This window comes from Synchiropus splendidus, chromosome 3 (genome assembly GCF_027744825.2).
Source record: "Synchiropus splendidus isolate RoL2022-P1 chromosome 3, RoL_Sspl_1.0, whole genome shotgun sequence".
In the NCBI taxonomy this organism is placed as follows: domain Eukaryota; kingdom Metazoa; phylum Chordata; class Actinopteri; order Syngnathiformes; family Callionymidae; genus Synchiropus; species Synchiropus splendidus.
The window spans coordinates 31,396,956-31,417,005 of NC_071336.1; the positions used below are offsets into that span (position 1 = coordinate 31,396,956).

A 20,050-nucleotide genomic window follows, 5' to 3' on the forward strand; every position below is an offset into this window, starting at 1 on the left:
CCCAGCAGAAGAATGAATCGCTCCGTTAACCAACAAAATAACAGAAAGAAAACATCAATATTAAACACGTCACGTCACACATGCAGCTGTATATCTAAGTATCTTTCTATGAAGTATTCATATAGCTGATATAAAATATCAAGATATTTCAATTTTTCCAAAATATCAATGTATTGCCGACTCCAGTATCGCTACATTTGAGCGCATCAATATTCTCTTACACCCCTTCTGGACTCACAGGCGGCCAATAATCGACTTTTAAGTTAGTCGACTAGCCATGATGTCATCATTCCCTGAGCACTGTCCACAGTTAAGAGGAGAAATGGCTGAGGCCACCCAAAAAAGTATGGCACCTCTCACAAAGGACACACACTTTTCACGTCAATATTTGAGCAATTGATATGTAAAGTTTTGAAAGAACATTAAACACCGCAAGTGTTTACAACACATTTTTTATTTATGTTACGACAATCATGTTGCCACGTTCATCAAACCTTTTGCGCTGTACAGTGTTTAAGTGAGTAGTAGTCGACTTCAGATAGTCGGTGACTTGTCAAGGATCAAAATAGTCCTTCTAGATGTGTCCTGGAAATAAGTTTAGAAACACTGCACTGTAGTTTATGGCACTTTTTGGAATCAAAGTACGAGGGTTAAGCAACAATTGCACACAAAATGTTCAGATAAAAACAGGACAAATAATAAATGAACTGAAGGAGGAAGAAAAGATTCCCAGCGAGAAGTTCTCGATCAGTCTGGAACTGCAACGGGTGTTGGAGGGTAAAAAGTGGTGCAGTGTCTCATGAAATATTGGGACTTCCTGTGTGTCACACTTGTATGTTCAGGGTCAAACAATCATTTGATGTTGAAGTCTAGCTAATATTGGAGCGGTCAGCTGCAGAAACTAAACTGATACTTTCCTTTTGTTAAAGTGATACTCAGGTAGACGTCAGCAGTGTAGATGAACAGAGATGATGGAGGAGGACAGAGTGAGCTTCTGTGAGAGTAGAGAGCAGACTGAGACAGGAGAAGGTCCTCAGGGAAGAGAAGGCAGGCCAGAGGAGGAGGTGAGCTGCTGGTGGCACCGTTTCATTCAACAAAATCTGACTAGTTGTGTGTCACATGATGCAACGTGATACTAAGAAAATGTTGGTCCTGGATGATACGTTTAGAAAACCGCAGTGATCAGAAACAGCTTGAATAAAGATGTTTCTCAGACTCACGGAAGCAGGCTCTGGTTGATGCTGCTCTGATGGTGGTCGTGATGATGGCGCAGTCCCAGGATGAAGTGTGAAAACTGGCAGTATAAATGTGCTGTATTTTCCTCCATGAAAACTGACCCCTGTCTTCTGTCTGCAGCTGGACGCCGACGACGCGGAGCCCACATTCGACGAGAGAGACGGTCACGATGAGTACTCGGAGATGCACATGCCCGTCTAGCCCACCACCACCTGCGCAGAGATGTAACTCACATCATGTCCTCATCGCTGTAAAATCCACTTCCACGTGCAATGGGTCAAAGATTATGAACTCAAACTTACAATTTGTTTTTGTTTTGGAGGACGAATGAAGGTGAATTCTTCTTTCGCGGTGCGGGAAATTCCCAATGAAACTTGATCCGTTTCTGCCCTCATTCACACTTCATATGTGAAGGATATTATGGGATGCATTCTTCCATCACCACACGCTGACGTCTTTTTGTCGTCTGTATTTGTAGATTTATTTAAGCTCACCTCGCGCCTTATGAAGGAAACCAGAGTCTACGACATGTATTCTCGCGTCATTCACTGAACCTGCCTTCTCAAGCTCGTAGCACTTTAAAAAAGAAAAAACAAAAAAACAAATCTGAGCAACGATTCTGTCTGTGGTCATTTTAACTAGCTAGCGTGGATATTAACGTTTTAATCAGCTTCTTAAACGACTGTCTGTGAGCGATTGATTTTAGAAGTAGTACCAGATTGTACCAGCAGACAGAGCTGTTCTGATATATTGATGATACGCGTCACACTAATGCCATAACATCTGTCGTTATCGCACATTTGCTCGGCTGGTCTCGTAGAGGAGAACGTGAAGACTCACTCTCGTTGTGGACACCGATGGTTGTTGTTGATGTCACGTGGGAGGCTTTTTTTCGGGGGGGTTATTGGTGTATTTAAAGTCGTGCCAAATGTACTGCAGCTCAGTCGTCTGTCTTTGCAGCTGAACATTCCATGGTTTGTTGAACCGAGGCGGTGTTGAATTAACGTCGACCAAATGTCAACATACATTGTGTAGACAATCTGTTTTTACCTGCTGTCGGATGAGTTTCGGACTAGATCGGCTGCTCTGTTACTTTTGTGTATGCCCTTCTCTCACTGGTTCTTTTACCCTCATCGCCTGATCTCAACTGCTGCAGTGATCTCACGCCTGTTGTTTTGGGGGGGGGGGTCACACGTTTGCACAGAATCTCAAGTGCCTGTGGGACCAGGAAGTGACTGGCGACAAGTGTCGAGGACGATGTTACATTAGCTTCTAGACATCATAGCCTCTTGTTTTTTTCTTCTTGACTATACCGAGGGGATGTTTGAGGTGCACACACCGAGGCGCGTGAGAATGGGGCCGGGGTTATGAAGGACGATGCAGTTTCACGTTAGTGCCTGTGGACGGAGCGTCGGCGCTCTGAATGTCATGCTGTGTATGAGAAACACAAAACACTGAAAACTATTGTTCCATTTCTAGAGCAATAGAAAGGCTGAGAGGCAAAGTGCTTCATATATTAATGTTAAATAAAAGTTATTTTCTATTTACTCTGCCTCCTGTGTTCTCTCACTTGGGCGCTCAAATTGTGTCTCATATATCCACAGACCCCCCACCTTTAACCTAGGTTATCATGCAACCGGTTAACCCCCTTATGTTTACTATCCTATGGCATTGTTTGTCTGTGTTCAAATGTACAATGTATGTTATATATATATATATATATATATATATATATATATATATATATATATATATATATATATATATATATATATATATATTAGGGCTGTCAATAGATTAAAAAAAATTTACTAATTAATCTCATTTTCATTAATTAATTAATCGCGATTAATCGCGATTAAAGGTTGAAAGTCTGTGTATTCAGGCAAACACAAAACTATTAAGATATGTAGATTGAAAGAGATTAGTAAACCAGTCAAGTAATTTGTAATTTTTTTTATTTAGTTTTCTTTTATTAGGGCAAATACAAATCACAAGGGCTGTTAGCTTACAAACCAATGCTATGGCCAAAAAACATCAAAATAAAATTGAATAAATAAATAAATAAAACTAAAGAAAACCAAGAACAGACAAATCTGCTTCTTCTATGAAATGACGCAGCTTACCCATCACAACACATCCACTGGTATCTCAAACAATGAACAACTATATTGCCACAAAAAGACCATAAAGTGACCTAACAGTATATCAAGTGCCCAAAATGAACTTAAACATTCACATTGTTATTGGTATAGTGCAAAAACACTTTAACTTTAACACTTTAAACTAGGAAAATCTCTTTTGCTTTCTTCACTGAATTAGGCTTAACTTTGCTTCTCTTGCAGCCAGTTACTGAGACACACAAGCTTATTTACATCTTCTGGAGTCAATGCTGCTCTTTTCTTTTGGACAGTGTGGCCTGACAGTGAAACCTGCTGTCCGTGTGCAGTCTGTTGTGCTCTTAAATCACGAGCATTTGATGGGCTGTGTTTGAAATGTCCAACTATTTTCCGACTTTTAGCGAGGACGTTTTCAAAACCGCAGTCTTTTAGGGCGACGGTGACTGTCCGTTGCTAAATGTGAGCAGCGCAGGGTAGATCAGCATCCTCCACAATGTTAACTGGCCGACAATCGCGGCAACCCAAACCGCCAAAGCATTCGTGATTTTTTCTTTCACAGGTTTGGAGATTGACCGACTGTACTCGGGGAGCGTTGTCCGGCGGCTGGCAGAAGATGCGGTGCTTTCCGTTGGGTGTTTCGCTTTCGAATGATATCGTAGCGTGGACGTACTACGGTGGTAGCGGAACTCAGACTTACACATTGAGCACACAACTTCAGAGCGGTCTGTTGTTCCGTCACTCAGCGTTTTGAAAAAAAAAAACGTTCCATCCTCTTCCAACGTTCTCCATCGCATCCAATCTGGTGTTAGCGGCAGTAGATTAGACGCAAAACCAAGACCCGGATGTCCAAAAGTTTCCGGCTTCGGTGTCAGGAGTCGCGCATGCGCAGTGACATAAATTATGTTAACGCCGTCAAATTATTTTAATTAGTTAATCACAGTCACATTAATCTCGTAGATTAACGCGTTAACGTCGACAGCCCTAATATATATATATATATATATATATAACATATATGTATGTGTGTATATATATATACATACATATATGTTATATATATATATATATATATAAGAATGCCTCTCTTTCTTCATTCCTGCTGCCTTTTGGTTCAACTGTATGGGATATTGGGAGTTCCAAAGTAAATCAGAAAATACATTGTACATTTTTCCAGAATTATGGCACTACGTATCGATATCTTCATCTCCAACATTCTTCCTCCATCTTAACCCGACTTCATCCTCCTCCTCCTCCTCCTCCAAGTCTTCATTCATCCTAAATCTCAATAGTCAACCTCCTCTCCTTCATCTCCAACATTCTTCATCTCCTCACCTCGTGTCCAAACCATCTGTCCTCCCTCACTTTTGGACCTGGCTGCATCTGCTCCTGACATTAGCTAGAGTGACTCTTTAAGAGAGCTGATGTTAACAATGCAGAAATATTTGTTAAAAAGTGGACCAGTGACAAAAGAAACGGTTGAGGTTTGTGCTTGCCAGAACAACAGTAGTCAAATTACACAGTTGATATCAGTGATTTAAACATGTTGTGAGCATAACATGTGACCCACTTCACTGTTGAAGTCAATGAAATAGGCCATTCATTTGAGTCCCTCCCAACTTTTGACGTGGAGTTGTGAATGCCATGCAGGAAGAGCAAACAGAAATTGATGATGGAAGTCTATATTTTGACTGAGGGGATTTAAAATCAATCATAACAACTGTCTTTTTTGGAAAGCCATCTTATAGTTATCACTACAAGTGAATGAACCTCCTGGTGCCCAGGACTCTGATCTCAATGACAGTTGGTAGAAACATCTAAAGCTGCCTGCAAAAAGAAATGACATTGAAAAGGGGTGGAAAATATAAGATTTATTCTTCTCTCTGCTTGTTTTGGATCCTTCAGATCGTGTTCAGATGGAAGGGTTGTGTGATGTGGGATTGAAATAGACTTCTTCTATATGAAGTCCAGAAGCCAGAGACTTCATATAGAAGCACGGCCAGAGAACCTGGTCATGACAGCAGCTGTGATAATGTTGTCAGTTCTGTGTTGTCCACTGCTCTTCCCATTATATTTTCACATTCATGCATCTTTATTTTTTCTAATTCATTCATTTATTTCTGTATTGTGTCACTCTTCACAAATGGGGGGTAGGAAACAAAAACAACTGGAATTAAACAGGATAAATAAATCGGACTAATTTATTTCTATCTTGTACTTTTCTTTATTTACTTCCACATGCATTCCCGGATTTTTAGACACGATTTTAGTCCACGATTTTTATCAATCTATTTACCCATCTCACCACGTGTTCTTTGTTTTCGTTCCTGTCGTATTTTGGTTCTGAGTCCATCACAACAGAGGTGGAGCGCACCGATTACAGCAATAGCTTTTTGTCCAGCAAGTCGCCGTAGTGACGTTTCAAGCTCGCATTCAGAGCATGCGCAGTTGCGCGGGCGTTGCGAGACGGATCGCGTCGTGATTCCATCGGCTGTGCGGCTGTGAGTTGTACCGGAGCTCGCGCGGACATGCAGCAGTGCGGCTGCGCGACTAAAGTCATGCTAACAACACTAGCTCTTATTTACCTGACGTGCGTGCAGTTTTACACCTCAGCGGAGAGAAACGACCGGCCCATTATTGGTAAGTCGTTGACGGTAGTGTTGACTTGTTTTGTTTTATGTACACTGAGCCATTGAGTCACTCTTCCTGGTGGCGGGCGCGTGTTTGTTTCTGCAGGGGTCCTGGCTCAAGATGTCTTCAGACCCAAGCCCCACCAAACCGCCTACCTGGCGGCTTCCTACGTCAAGTACCTGGAGGCCGCAGGAGCCAGAGTGGTTCCCATCATGTGAGTGAGGGGCGAGGGGGTCGCTCTTATCTCCCGCTTATCACGGGGCTGCGGGTCACCGGCATCTGCTGTGTGTGCGCAGGATCAACAGGCCGCTGGAGGAGTACGAGAAGCTCTTCAACTCCATCAATGGGTAACTGCCTCCGCTCACTGTCCATACCATTGACCTCGGTTTTTAATGGCTCTGAGTTACAGTTAATATTGTTCTGTTCAAGTAACATAAATGAGAGTTCAAATTCAAGAGCCTTTTAGTTGACTGGAAACAGACCAAAGTAAATGCTGATCTTTACATGCAGAAGTGAGAAACTACTGTAATTTCCTGACTATAGAAGGCAGCAGAATATTATCCACACCCACTACATTTATTTTCTATAAGCCACGGGTGCTGTGGCCAGTGGTGCACCCGGCTTAAAAATGCATGCGGATCACTTCTAAACTAGTTTGGAAAACGGCGTCCAGCATGGCGACTGACTCATACAACACACTGGGCAATGTTCTGAACTGGAATCATCAACTCCTCGCATCTTTTATTGACATTGAAGCGCTCGAAATGCGCTGTTTTCGCCCGCGTGTCCCAAGGTCTGACACCACAGCAGGTCTCAGCTGCTGCTTCTCCTCTCCAGGAGATCGGTTCTGTGGGCGGAGCTGCGGACATGTGGGTGAAAACAGCACATCACCGGCGTTTCAAGGGCAATGAAACGTCGGTGATTTCATCGCCTCCGGTTTCATCTGATTTCAGCCTGTAAAAATCCATGCATTAGCCGTGCCGTAGGGTTCAGACCCCAAGTAAAAAGTAGCATCTTATAATCAGGAAATTACGGTGCTTGTGTTCTCTGTTTCTTCACCAGTGTCCTCTTCCCTGGTGGAAGTGCCAGCATCTTCTCCTCTGGTTACCAGCGAGCAGCCAAAGTCTTCTACAATCTGGCCATCGAGGTGAGTCGCCGTCTTAATTCCGTGCGGGTCCATGGTGTGACTGACTGGGACGTGGGTGTCGCAGGCCAACGACAGAGGCGACTACTTCCCCGTGTGGGGAACCTGCCTGGGATTCGAGCAACTGGCCGTCTTGACCAGCAACAAGTCGGTCCTGGTGCGCACCAACACCACGGGCCTGCCCCTCCCACTCAACTTCACTGACGGTACGGACACATTCATGACGCACAAAAAAAGTTTTGTCATTATGTTACTCCGATTAAATGAGTGTTGTATAAAATTGACCTTCTTTTACAAGCAAATGTGTGGTAACAACAGGCTGTTTTCAGAGGCCAAAACCAGCCGCATCTTCAAGAACTTTCCTGCTGAGCTGATGGCGTCTCTGTCCACGGAGCCGCTGACCGTCAACGTTCACAAGTGGAGTCTGTCTGTGGAGGTGAGTCGTGCTGCTTCCCTCAGCCAAAACTTTGTTTGAGCGCAACAAAACTGATGTGCCGATAACCTAATATAAATAAATATATAATGCAATATTTCTGACAAATACAAAAAAGACAATTTCTGTGAATTTCCATTGACGTAAAAGAAGACCTTAATTTCAACCACTGCATCCCACTTCTGGTGTAGGTACTAAGTGTGTCCTACCTGCCGTGGAGTGATGACGTCACACCCAGCTTTCACAAGATCTTTTTTTTATGGTTTAATGAGCCATTTCCACAAAGTACAATGTTTGTTATCGAATCGTTTGCGAAGTTTATGTCCGTTCTTCTCCGGAGTGTGTGGCACAACGCGTCGTGATTGGCTGACATGTACGCAGCTTTGTTTTTCTTTGATATCGCGCAAGAAATCTCAATAGTCTCCACTCTCTCTGGCTGACTCTGCTCACATGCTAGCATGTTCTGACCTCCACTTCCTGTTTGACCCCAGACTCTGAACAAACTGGACACGCTGAAGAAGTTCTACAGGGTCCTCTCCACAAACACGGACGGGAGTATCGAGTTCGTCTCCACTTTTGAAGGTGCGTACTCTTCCACGTGTCTGGATCACAGTCCAGGCGCTGTGATTGCTGACATTGTCAGACACACCGTCAGCAGGAGTCGACTTTTGGACCGTTGCTGATCACCGCGCTTCTACTTCTTAAACATTCACACTTTACAAGGACATTTCTGCCTCTAGTCGAGTCAAAAACATTTGCCAGTCATTTCTACAGGGTTTGGCTTCACAAAGCCACATCTTTTGTTGTTTTCCTGTTCATACATCAGATTTAAATGAAGAGACTGAAATGGTTCCAGCCAATTTCTGTGAACTTCTATGATACAATAACAGTGGTCCTTCGGTTTTCGAACGTCCCAGAATTCGAACAAATTGGAGTTCGAACATAAATTTAGAATTTTTTTTTTGCTTCTGTTTTTGAACGAAAATCCAGAACTCGAACGCCCCCGAAAAAAGCCGGCACATAACGTGCGCGGACCGATCAGCTGAGCCACGAGGCGCTTTGTTATTGTGTATAACGCAGCCTCTGTATGCAGACGTGTCCCGTTAGCTCCATTTACTGACTGTTTTTTCTTCCTATTGAGGTGTCAAACCTTTCCTGTCTCCGCACTGGAGCGTGGTAGAGTGTCACAGGGGAGGTGCTGGAGCGCTCACTCCAGGGTTTGATGTCCTGTTGTGGGCTGGAGCTGGGACAGGGATGAGGCGAGTCTGGGACAGAGCGTGACTTGGTTTATGACTTTGTCACAGCCAAACTGCACAGAAGCGCACATTCAGAGCTGGACACGCACCGGGCACCTCTTCACTTCTGGAGAGACCTCACTCACTCGGCAACCCCTCCCACATGCAGCGGCCACACACATAGAGGAACAGCCACCTGCAGCAGACACTCTACATTCACTCCTACAAAAGACTCTTTTAAGGCTCGGAACGCATCATTTCTTTTTCCATTCATTGTTATGGGAAAAATTGCTTCTCGAACGGCCGTCTGGAACGGATTGAGGTCGAGAACCCAGGTACCACTGTATTCACATTTTCTACGGAAGAACAAGTGAGGCTACAGATGGCAGATACTTAAATGAATAAGACATCCGTCTGCAGCGTACGACTACCCGATCTACGGGACCCAGTGGCACCCGGAGAAGAACGCGTTTGAGTGGACCAAGTCGTACATCCCTCACACGCCGACCGCCGTCCACGTGACCTTCTACACTGCGGAGTTCTTGGTCAGCGAAGGTGAGAGCCCCAAGCTGTGCGAGTGTGGGGGACTCCTGCGTGACGCCTGTCTGTCCCTGCAGCCAGGAAGAACTCGCACCGCTTCAACTCTCTGGACGAGGAACGAGCCGCTATGATCTACAACTACTCCCCGGTCTACACCGGAAACAGCAGCGTCTTCGAGCAGAAGTATTATTTCTGAGCCGGGACCTGGGGGGTGACAGGGTCGGGATTGTGAATGTTCCTGTGTGCACAAGTGAGGAGGAGGACTCCAATAATCCAGACCAAAGGAGTTAAGGCCCATTTATGCTCAACATTACATGCGGATCCAGATTAGGACCAAGTCTTCTCTCCGTGCTCTGTTTGTTACATCTGCATTACTGCACCCATATGTAGTAAATACAGTATGTAGGAAGAGGACAACAATGATGGATCTTCTCCATCCTCCAGTGTGGAGATATTGAACAATATATTTCATAAATTATGCACGAGCTACGAGCTGCAAGCAATGCTTCTTAACAGTCGCCATGTTTGTTTTGGAGTTTGTCGTCATAGGCCTTTGACTCTGGGCTGCTCCCCCTGGTGGGTAATATTGTGAACAGCAGTACCAACATAAAGAACACCTGGAAGCATGTGATCAGTGACGGCAGCAGGTTTGACAAGGACACTTTTGTGTGTAAAGGGAGCATAAATGGGCCTGTAGCTGTAATTGCTCTTGATGATTCACCGTGTGAAGATGTGTTGAATGTGTGTTCTATTTTATAAGTCATGTTGATTTTTACTGCAGAATATGAATTAAAATAATTTCTCAATGATGTTTTTGTTTGGCTCGCCGAGTCTTGATTGACAGCAATGATTTTGGTTTATTTCCAAGTCGCAAATTCATGAATTTTGTGTGTCTTTTGTGGTGCGGCTTTACAGCGCTGTTTGTGTTTTCATGTGGGCAGTGAACCATCAAAGAAAAACAAAGCTCCGTACATGAAACATCTAACATTATTTATATAATAATTATTATATTAATAACTTTGCTTAATGTTTTGAGTGTTAACAGCTTTTTAACATTTCCATTATAACAAAAGAATGACCCAGCTTTGACTTTTATTCCCAAATAATTTCAATAAATAATAAATATTGGACTTTGAAGCTCAAATTGTAAAACTTTAATTTTTTTGAAATAGTTGAATATGTCACAGAAAATAGTACTTTCACATACTTTAACTTTTTTCACCTCCACCTCTCATGCATTTTTAGATTAGATTATCATTTTTGAATACTTTTAATGGTATGGATTCATATAGATTTTTTAAATGGTTGGCTTTCACTATTTGATTTTATTGAATTGAAAAAGGTAAGTATTTCTCATAGGTTTGATTTGACCCAAGTTCTGCTGGCTCACCATGTCAGTAGAAAACTAAATGTATAAGTAATGAATCAACTTAGTTTAATTTGTAAACACAGTGCAATAACTGCCAAACAGACAAAACGTCAACAAAACTTCCCGCTCTTTTTGGAAGCGAGCGAACTTGGAGATTTAATGTTGGTATTTAGTTATTTTCTGTCGCTTCATTTGCATTTGTGGAAAATCCATATGAATAATTTCCTATTACTTCCGGTCACGTGACCAGCACGAGTTGACATCTTTCTGAAACAACGCAAAATTGAATCAGTCAAATCCAAACAAAAGGTGAATTTACCAAGGCGCTGAAGGTTTGCGCCGTCACAGTAACACCGCCACCTGCTGTCCGACTGCGCTCATTGCAATCACAATACTTTTAAATGTTCTGATAAAACTGCTCCCACATTTGACGCTTCATTTTCACAACGCAATAGTTTTCATTGAATTAATAAACATTTCAAGACCAAACAAAAAAGTATTTTTTTTCGTCACGAAAGCTGGAGACGATGAAGAAAACTCCCCAAATCATGAGGCGCTGATAAAATATCTATGTTTTATTCTAACATTTACCTTCATGCCACAAACTGCCGTCGCCACTCTCCATTACAAAGTTGATGGTCTAAAAAAGCCAGAAAACCCAGCGCTGACGTCATTTACGCACAAGTAACACTCATATAGTACTGCTGTTGTCTGCTAGGATAAAATGATCCGCGTCACATTTACAGGCTGAGACCAGACTGGGGTCTCAATCACGATAATCACTGGAGATGCCGATGAACGCCAGGCGGCGGGAAACATTCAGAACGTCGACGATGAGCGCGGCGGAAAAGAGCCTCCTGCCATGCTGCGGAGTGCGTGACGGCCAATAAATAACACGAGGGGCCAGTGGAGCCCGGACTCACTGGCGGTCAACCTGCGGGTCTCGGTCCGGGTTCGGACGGGACGCGTTTCCTCCCGTCGAGGAATCCGACGTCGTACCGGTCTCTGCTCCAAGTCTCTCATGGGTCTCTTTCCTATGTGCCGTCTTACTTTAGTCAGATGTTTCACACACAGCAAGACCTCGAAACGCTCCAAAAATGCAACACAATTCGAAGAAAAAAAATGAAGAAAGCTTTGCCCCTAAACTTGAACTAATTTTGTGATCCGAATGTGTGACATTTTGAACTTTAATGTTTTGTGAGTAGCTGAAACTGGTGGCTTTTCTTCTACTTCTGTTTTTGTTGTTTTAGAAAAGAAAGATTTTGTGAGTTAACCGCACTTGGAACTTCCCAAATTGTATTTAAAATAAATAAATAAATGAATTTTATATATCTATACATCAGAATTTATAAAACAAGAGTCTTAATTTTCAGAGGCCACTAGATGGCGCTCTTGGCTTATAAGTGATTTGAAGTTTTATTAAATTTGTTGTGCCATCTGGTGGCTTTTCTTCTACTTCTGTTTTTGTTTTTTCAAAAAAAGAAAGGTTAACCGCACTTAGAACTTCCCAAATTGTATAGAAATAAATTAAAGAAAAAAAAAAAAAAATATATATATAATATATATATAAATATATATATATATATATATATAAAACTTTTGTCTCAGAAAAAAAATCACAAAATGTAATAAATGTTGAACTGGAATGTTGACGGTTAAACCTCTTCTTCTTTTCACTTTAAACATTTGACTTTTAAGCGTATTCATTTTCAACAACATCCAGACTGTTGTGAAAAAAAAATCTATCGGGATTTAAACATGATGATGCTGCAGCCGGGAAAACCAGCCAACGGGCAAAAATTTAACAGAATGTTTAACATTCTCATTTGTTTCTGTACGAAACCAAAATTGATGTGCTCATTTTGAAATATCGTTGATCAGGAGTCATAGTTTCCGGTGACTCCAGCAGGAACTTTCCTTTACTTCTAGAGACTCAGGAACATTTCGGAATTTAACAGGAATGAAATTGGAGTTTCGAGGTTCCACTGTCATCATGGTTCGGAGGAAAGTTGGAGTCTCATAATTCTAACTTTGTATATCAGACGTTCCATCTGGATTTAGCGGAGCCCCGTCGTCCTTCTGAGACTTGGAGCAGAGCAAAGGTGAAAGGAGTTTGTTGTGTCGGAGCTCAGAGCTGTTGTCCTCCAGCGGTGTCGCCCCAGGTGAAGCCTCAAGCAGATGTTGAGAAATGATCCGACCGACGTTTGCTACAGTTCACCCGCTGCGCCAGAGGGAGGCGCTGTGGAGGGGCTCCAGAGGCGGCTGCTCTCAGGAGGAGACCCGGGATTGTCGGGTTATTGCTGCACATGGACACGTGGGAAGCTGAACTCAGAGGTGGCTGCGAACACAAGGGTCTCCTGATGAAGTGGATGTGCTATTTTACAAACAAGGAACAACCGACACGATCACAGTTCCACATGAAAAGTTTGTCAACACTTGAAAAATAGTTACATTTCCTGCGAACACGTCCGTCGTGGCGTCTGTACAAGTTCGGTGCCGCGAGGCGTCCCCTCGCCCGCGGCGCCAGAGTTCCCGCTGCTCCTGGACAACATGTCTGCGAGTGTCTCCACTGCTCTCCAGAGCGCCCCCTGGACGGCTGCCGGACAGTCTCGGGATCAGCATGCGGACCAGGAGTCCAAGACGCAGCGAGCCAAATGGAGCGAGAGGAGATGAGTTCAGAGGAGGGCCGGACGCCGGGTTGTGCTTGATGTGTGGCGAGCGAAGGGGTCCGGGGCAGCGGGCGCGGCGGCGGCGGCGCTCTAGCCCTCCTCCTCGCTCTCCTCCTCCAGCGCCTCCTCCAACGCCTGCTCCGGTAGCCGGAAACACTCCTCGAAGAAGTTGACCAGGGACTGGCTGAGGTGCTGCTTGGTCGCGTCGCTGTGGATGAAGTGGCCTTCGTCCGGGTAGATCTGCAGACAAAGGGCTTCGTCTTAGTCACGGGAGACCGGAGCAGAAGCCTCGGCCACACGGGCAGCACGTGACCCACCTGCAGCGTGTAATTGGCCTTTTCGCTGATGAGCTGAGCGATGAACTTGGCCGAGTGCTGGAAGTGGACTTTTTCTGAAAAACAACACCCCAAACGTCACGTCCGTCACTCTGGCGGTGGCGACTCGCTGAGTCGGCGTTACCGTCAGCCGTCGGGTGGACGATCAGAAACTTCTTCTCCACGAACTGAGACGCTCGGTGAGCCAGGTTGGCCATCTGCAGAGAGACGGACATGAGGGGGCGCCGCGGTCACGGGCGCGTGGGAGGAGCGGGTCTCACCGTGTAGGCTCGCGTGTCCGGCTTGGGGAGCCCCAGGTATCGCTCCGAGAAGGCTGACGCTGCGGGGGACAGGCGCTCGCGTGAGGACACGTCTTCTCCCGCAAAACACCTCAGACCCGTGACGAATGCAAGAGGGAGGTTTCTTTACCGTACAGCTCGAAGTCCGTGACGGGAGAGAGGACGGCGCCGCACCTCACCGGCGAGTCGTCTCCGCTCAGCAGCAGACTGGTCACGTATCCGCCGTACACCTGCGAGAAGAGCTCCGATCAACGGCCGATAAGACCACAGCGACGACGGCGGACGGACTGGCTCACCTTCCCGAAGGCCCCCACCCGGGTCTTGTCGATGTACGGCTCTTTGAGGAGAACGCTGGAATGAAACAGGTGGAGATATAAATACGGAGGTCACCGACTTGTGTTCCGACCTGGAGAGGTCCGTACTTGATGGCCTCCAGCTGGTCCTGCTCCTCGTACACGCCCAGCTTCTTCTGGATCCGGTACAGAAGGTTGGTTCCTTGGAAGCCGCTGCCCCGCCCGTCACATCGCACCACGATGGCGCCGAAGCTGCTGACCAGCACCGTGGCCCAGTCCAAGCCGAAGCGCTCTGACACCATCTGGCCACCAGGGGTCCCGTCACTGCACAAATGAACGTTGTTTTCAAAATGTTCTCAATCATCAGTGCGACTGTACCAGAGGGGAAGTGAGGTGGGGGCGGGAAAGCCAGAGTGGAAAGTGAAAGTGAACCTCTTGTCTAAGGCTCAATATATTAAGGCTCTGTTGAACCCAAGAAAACTTGAGTAAAGAAGCAGAAGTGGCCTCACATGAGCAGCAGCAGCGGGTAGTGAGCCGAGTCCATGAAGCCGGCAGGTTTGAGGATCTGCAGCGACAAAGCTGAGACAGACAACAAGAGTTAGACCGAGCCAGACACACTCCAACCATGGGACACTGGCTTCCGACGCACTGTAGTCGTCCATGCTGATCTCCTGGTATTCCACCGTGGGCATCTGCATGTAGTCCAGACTCAGCCGCAGGTTCTCGTTGGTCTCCAGTTTGTAGACTTCTGAGATACCTGCACAAACAGAGGTCCCACTCTTTTGTTTTTGATCAGGAAGAATTGAAAAGGCTCAAACATCTAAAATATTATTATTTTTTTTTTAATAAAAAAAATGTATTTTCTTAAATACAATTATTTTACTAAATATATTTTAAAATGATATATAAATAAATTAACTATTAAAATTATTTGATGTCGTTTTTATTTTAATATACATTTGAAATTGACAATTTGTTATTTATCTGAAATTTAAACACAATTTATTATTCATTGTTTAATTTTTTGATTAAAAAAATACTTAATTTTACTCAATTCTCCGTGTTCTATAGGACTTTCCTATGTTTTTAAGTCATTTTTGTGACATTTAATTGAGGTTTTGGTTCGATAATTAAAAAAAACAAAAAAACTTTTCCCTCAAAAATATAAAGATAAGCACAAGACTTCTATCTGTCTTTGAGGACAGACTTAGTCACTTAAAATGAATTAAAATGAATCATAATCTGGATATTCTTGGTTTTTAGGATGATTAGGGTCCGTCATGTCGTGATGTCGACACTGACAGACAGTGGATTTCAGCTGCCGACTCAAATGTCTGCACCTCAGCGATGAGCTTATCGCCGCCCTGCTGGACACAGAGGAGCTCCACACTGAGCGGACACTGGGGGCAGCAGAGTCTCACTCACTCTCTCTGTCCTCCGTCTCGCTCTCTCCGTCTCTCTGGGTCTTGTAGATGGACACAAACGGGACGCCCGGACCTGCAGGGCCACAGAAACCCAGTCAGTGTTTGACTGGACATCCCAGCTAGCCAGGTGACGGGTCTGACGTCCAAATCATACTTCAATATATGAATTCAATTATGATGCAGGTAATATCTAAACACGTCTTACAATGTAAATGAAATAAATACAGATGAAAATTAAAAAAAATGTTGTGTTAAAAGAGGAATTAATAAAGGAATTAATGATCATTTCATTGTACTAATATGTGTCTGAAAGGAATAAAAATAAAAATGTACTTTATCTCAAATTGCTTTTAGAAAATGTGTTCACCTTTTCAAAGTATAACTAAATAAATAGACTTGAAAATTCCCAGGTAAAAGTCTCACTAGCATAAAAAGTAAATGGATGCAAGTTGAACTGAAAAGGTGTAATTACACTGTATTAATACATACATTCCTTGATGAGTAAATATAGTCATAGTGACAAGGATTTTGTGCAGGTAGGTTTAATGTATACATTCATGTTTTAATCATTTTATTTGTGCTAAATAAGTCTAAGCTTCTAATGTATAAATAAATCACATGTAACAAATGCTTAAAAATAAAGAACAGTAGGTGTAAATTATAAATATAAAAAATAATAAAGTGTCTAAAAAAAAGACAAAAAAATGGATAAAAGGGGAACAAAAACATCTTTCTGTGTGTGTTCACTTCCTAATAGAATGAAGGGATGTGAATAAAAGGGGGTCAGTCTGCAGGACCCAGGGCAGAGGTGGAGCAGTGGGAGGCGCCTGCGCTGCGGTTACCTTGGCAGCGCAGCAGGAAGTAGCTCATGTTGTGGCAGAAGGAGCCGGCGATGTAGCCGCAGCTGTCGGCCAGCGAGCAGGACAGGCAGCGCCGGTTGAAGGAGCCGAAGGTGTCGGCGCTGCGAAACAGAAGCGGTGAGTGGAGTGGAGTCGCGGAGGCTTCTTCAGCACGGAGCGCCAGAGTTACCTGTACAGGTGTCGTCTCTTCGGACCGTCTTCTGTGCTCAGGAAGTAACTGTGAGACGACAAGAAGGGGGTGGGGTCAACACTCAGGCGGGACATGTTGCAGGAACAGACGCATCTCTGACGGAGCTTTGACAGGGGGCGGAGACTTTTACGAAGAAATGACAATGTCTCTGAATAGAACAGGATGAGTCACAGCAAAAAGCTGAAAATAACGTCAAAAATATTGGTGAAAAATAAAAATGACAAAATAACAAAAGATTTAATAAATAAGATGTAAATGTAAAAATACATCTATGCATGAAGTAATAATTAAATACATTTATTTTTCAAAAAAAGTAACTTAAAAATAAAAACAATTACATTTAAAAAGAAATTTAAAAAGTTCTGTGAAAACATTGAGTTACAGTGAAGTCACATGAGAGTAAAAAAATTATCTATAATATTGAAAAAATACTCCTAAACATAGGTGAAAAATGATTCCATATTCCTTTATCAGCTATTTCATTTCAAAGTAACGCTGTCTTCTCTCAGTTGAGAGGCATCAGCGCTGCGTCTCTCACATGAGCTGGTTCTCCTCGTTGTAGGCCAGAACCTCGGTCACGTCCCAGTCTCCCGACGTGATGGACTGCAGCGTGTCGGTGCTGGTGTTGGGCTGCAGGCGGGAACCAGGAAGTGAGCTGTGCAGCCGTACCTGCGATGACGTGACAGTCGCGTTCCTACCTGGGAGATGGACATGGAGATGTGGAAGAACTTCCCTCGTCCTCCTTGTGGAATCGCTCGAGTGAAGAAGAGCTTCAGTCCATCCTTGGAGAACAGCGGCTTCTCGTTCTGAAGACAACAAACTCCACATTCTTATTGGTGGAGACTCCATCATGTGACATAGGTTAGCTTGTAAACATTTCTCATTCACTTAATAGGTCTCATGATGGAGCTTCACGAAGCCTCATTTTCAGAGGCCACTAGATGGAGCTCTTGGTTACGAAATGATGTGAAAGAGTTGTTCAAGTCCAAACACTTTACAATAGACAGCGCCACCTGGGGGCCTCGGGAAAATCAGGACACTGTTTCATGAAGCCTCATTGATCCTTCACTACTGTGTCCTTATCTACCCATCACCAGTGCTCACTAGGTGGCGCTCTATGTTTGAACATTGTGATGAGGTTTCATTCAAAAAGCTGCTGAAGGATTAAAGAGCAGAGTGTCATCTAGTGGGCTCTGAAAATGAGGCTTCATGAAGCTTCGGTGGTTCACCGACGTGATGATGTCATCTTTAAGGGACAGCAACAGGAACCCAGCGGCGATGAAAGCAGCCAGAAAGAGCCCGTGTCTGCAGGCGGGTCAAATGTCTTGACCAAATCCAAAACACACACGCGAGTCTCACCTGTCTGTGGAGCCACCCCTCGCTCTCATCCTCGTGTTTCTGCAAGATGAAACAAGGTTGAGAGCCGCGGCGACTTGAAAGAGCAGCCCTAACACACACATGCTTGTCTTTCTGTCCTCGTGGGGACATAAGCCTTTCCCCAGCCTCTCACCCTAAACCTAACCATCTAAAACAAATGGCTAAACTTAACCTTTACGCTTTACCAAACAAAAACCCAGTAATAATAACCCAGCAATTGTGTCGTTTTAACCCTCAGAATGAGGCTGGACAAAGTGAGGACCGGCCAAAATGTCCTCACTCTGTTGGTTAAAAACTCATACATGTTCTCACAAGATAGAAGTACAAGGACACACACACACACACACACAGACTGGTAAAAGTCTCACTTGCATGAAAAGTATAAATACATACAAGTTGAACTGGAAAGCTGTAAATACACTGTATAAATATGTGTTCCTTGATGAGTAACTATAGTAATAATAGCAGGTAGGTTTTATGTGTATAGTGTATCTCATTTTATCTGTAAAAAATACATATATAAATACATCAAAAATAACTTCATAAATTATATATAAAACTATGAATACAAATAAATGAAACAAGTTATTGATTTTAAAAAAAATCAGTCGGTGTAAATTCTCTCTCTCTCTCTCTCTCTCTCTATATATATATATATATATATATATATATATATATATATATATATTTTAACTGTCTGAAAAAAGAAGAAAGAAAATAGAAAATAAGAAAAAAATAAATGGTAAAAGGTAAAAAAAAAGATTTTTTGTGTGTTCAGTTCCTGGGTGAATGAAGGAATGTAAATAAATGCAGATTAGTCTGCAGGACACACAGGCAAGAAAATTCCCTGGCAAAAGTCTCACTTGCATAAAAAGTATAAATACATACAAGTTGAACTGCAAAGGTGTAAATAAAAAATAAAATGAATAAATAAAATATAACTTCATCAATTATATATAAAATGATTTTGATGAATAAATGATTTCACAAATGTGTAAAAAAAAAACAAATGACAGCAGGTGTAAATTATATATACTGTCTAAAAAAAGAAGAAAGAAAATAGAAAGCAATAAGAAAAAATAAATGGTAAAAGGTGAAAAAGATTCTTTGTGTGTTCAGTTCCTGGGTGAATGAAGGAATGTAAATAGGATGGATCAGTCTGCAGGGGCAGACACACACACACACACCCGCCCAGGCTGGACCGACCTTGGTGCAGACCCCCGTGGTGGCCTCACACAGGGTCAGGATGGAAATGTTCTGAGCTCGGTTCAGCCAGTTGATGGCCAGCTTGGTGCTGGTGGCCCACTTCACCATGGTGACGTAGAACTCCCTGAAAGACACGACCATGGAGGCGGAACCTCAGCGTCCGTCATCCAAAACCAGGCGGCGCTCTGGTTTCCTCCCGCAGGTGTCTCACCCCATCCGAGGGTCGTCGGGTCGCCGCATCTCGATGGTGTGAAGTGGACCGTTGAGGTTGACCACGTACAGGGTGATGACCGGGTTCTCCTCGCCGGCCTGAGCGGGAACAACAAGCGTCAGCCACAGAAACACTGTGGAGCCTCAGAAGGAAGCAGGGAGTCTGGTCACCTTGGGGTAGTGGTACTCCTTCCCTGTGGGGTACAGCGTGCCGGTGAACATGGGCAGCTCCATCTTGGGCACCAGGCTGTCGTTGATGGTGGCGTACGCCAGCCTGGCTCCGTCGGGCGACCACCAGTGGGCCACGTGGGAGTTGAAGATCTCCTCTGCCAGCACAGACGCAGAGGTGAGCGGACGCTCCTGAGAGGCCACACCACCAACAGCTGCAGACTCACTGCGCCGCCCCCCCCCTGAACACGCCGGGGTCATAAATCACAGCAGCCAATCTCACAGCCCAAATAGACGCTGGCGACGCTTTCGCAAAACCAGCCAAACAGCAATTT

At 44.1% G+C, this 20,050-nt stretch overlaps 3 protein-coding genes across 12 annotated transcripts in view; 2 read left to right on the plus strand and 1 right to left on the minus strand.

Moving 5' to 3' along the window:
- slc4a2b (solute carrier family 4 member 2b) overlaps nucleotides 1-2,783 on the plus strand; it is a 42,641-nt gene extending 39,858 nt beyond the window's left edge. For 5 of the 6 annotated variants that reach the window (XM_053861258.1, XM_053861262.1, XM_053861260.1 and 2 more), the window contains one exon: nucleotides 1,357-2,783. In XM_053861258.1, the coding sequence (XP_053717233.1) occupies nucleotides 1,357-1,437 (81 nt within the window). In that variant the 3' untranslated portion in view covers nucleotides 1,438-2,783. Of the gene's footprint in view, nucleotides 1-929; nucleotides 1,065-1,356 lie in introns of all 6 variants that reach the window. The other variant, XR_008414275.1, reaches the window with a different exon arrangement.
- Nucleotides 2,784-5,826: 3,043 nt separating this feature from the next.
- ggh (gamma-glutamyl hydrolase (conjugase, folylpolygammaglutamyl hydrolase)) lies at nucleotides 5,827-12,009 on the plus strand. Its single transcript, XM_053860000.1, has 9 exons — nucleotides 5,827-5,993; nucleotides 6,090-6,198; nucleotides 6,281-6,331; nucleotides 7,047-7,131; nucleotides 7,196-7,334; nucleotides 7,458-7,564; nucleotides 8,053-8,143; nucleotides 9,217-9,351; nucleotides 9,414-12,009. The coding sequence occupies exons 1-9, from the start codon at nucleotides 5,882-5,884 to the stop codon at nucleotides 9,530-9,532; spliced, it is 948 nt and encodes a 315-aa protein (XP_053715975.1). The 5' UTR covers nucleotides 5,827-5,881; the 3' UTR covers nucleotides 9,533-12,009.
- The window catches only part of LOC128755895 (dipeptidyl aminopeptidase-like protein 6), a 261,376-nt gene continuing 250,763 nt past the window's right edge, over nucleotides 9,438-20,050 (minus strand). For 3 of the 5 annotated variants that reach the window (XM_053859996.1, XM_053859999.1, XM_053859997.1), the window contains 18 exons: nucleotides 19,719-19,873; nucleotides 19,549-19,646; nucleotides 19,338-19,461; nucleotides 18,114-18,152; nucleotides 17,453-17,560; nucleotides 17,293-17,384; nucleotides 16,734-16,781; nucleotides 16,547-16,665; nucleotides 15,706-15,777; nucleotides 14,930-15,037; nucleotides 14,790-14,859; nucleotides 14,410-14,604; nucleotides 14,284-14,338; nucleotides 14,118-14,217; nucleotides 13,970-14,028; nucleotides 13,834-13,906; nucleotides 13,692-13,765; nucleotides 9,440-13,614 (listed from right to left, as the gene is read on the minus strand). In XM_053859996.1, coding sequence (XP_053715971.1) covers nucleotides 13,465-13,614; nucleotides 13,692-13,765; nucleotides 13,834-13,906; nucleotides 13,970-14,028; nucleotides 14,118-14,217; nucleotides 14,284-14,338; nucleotides 14,410-14,604; nucleotides 14,790-14,859; nucleotides 14,930-15,037; nucleotides 15,706-15,777; nucleotides 16,547-16,665; nucleotides 16,734-16,781; nucleotides 17,293-17,384; nucleotides 17,453-17,560; nucleotides 18,114-18,152; nucleotides 19,338-19,461; nucleotides 19,549-19,646; nucleotides 19,719-19,873 — 1,739 coding nt within the window. In that variant the 3' untranslated portion in view covers nucleotides 9,440-13,464. Of the gene's footprint in view, nucleotides 13,615-13,691; nucleotides 13,766-13,833; nucleotides 13,907-13,969; nucleotides 14,029-14,117; nucleotides 14,218-14,283; nucleotides 14,339-14,409; nucleotides 14,605-14,789; nucleotides 14,860-14,929; nucleotides 15,038-15,705; nucleotides 15,778-16,546; nucleotides 16,666-16,733; nucleotides 16,782-17,292; nucleotides 17,385-17,452; nucleotides 17,561-18,113; nucleotides 18,153-19,337; nucleotides 19,462-19,548; nucleotides 19,647-19,718; nucleotides 19,874-20,050 lie in introns of all 5 variants that reach the window. The other 2 variants (XM_053859995.1, XM_053859998.1) reach the window with 2 other exon arrangements.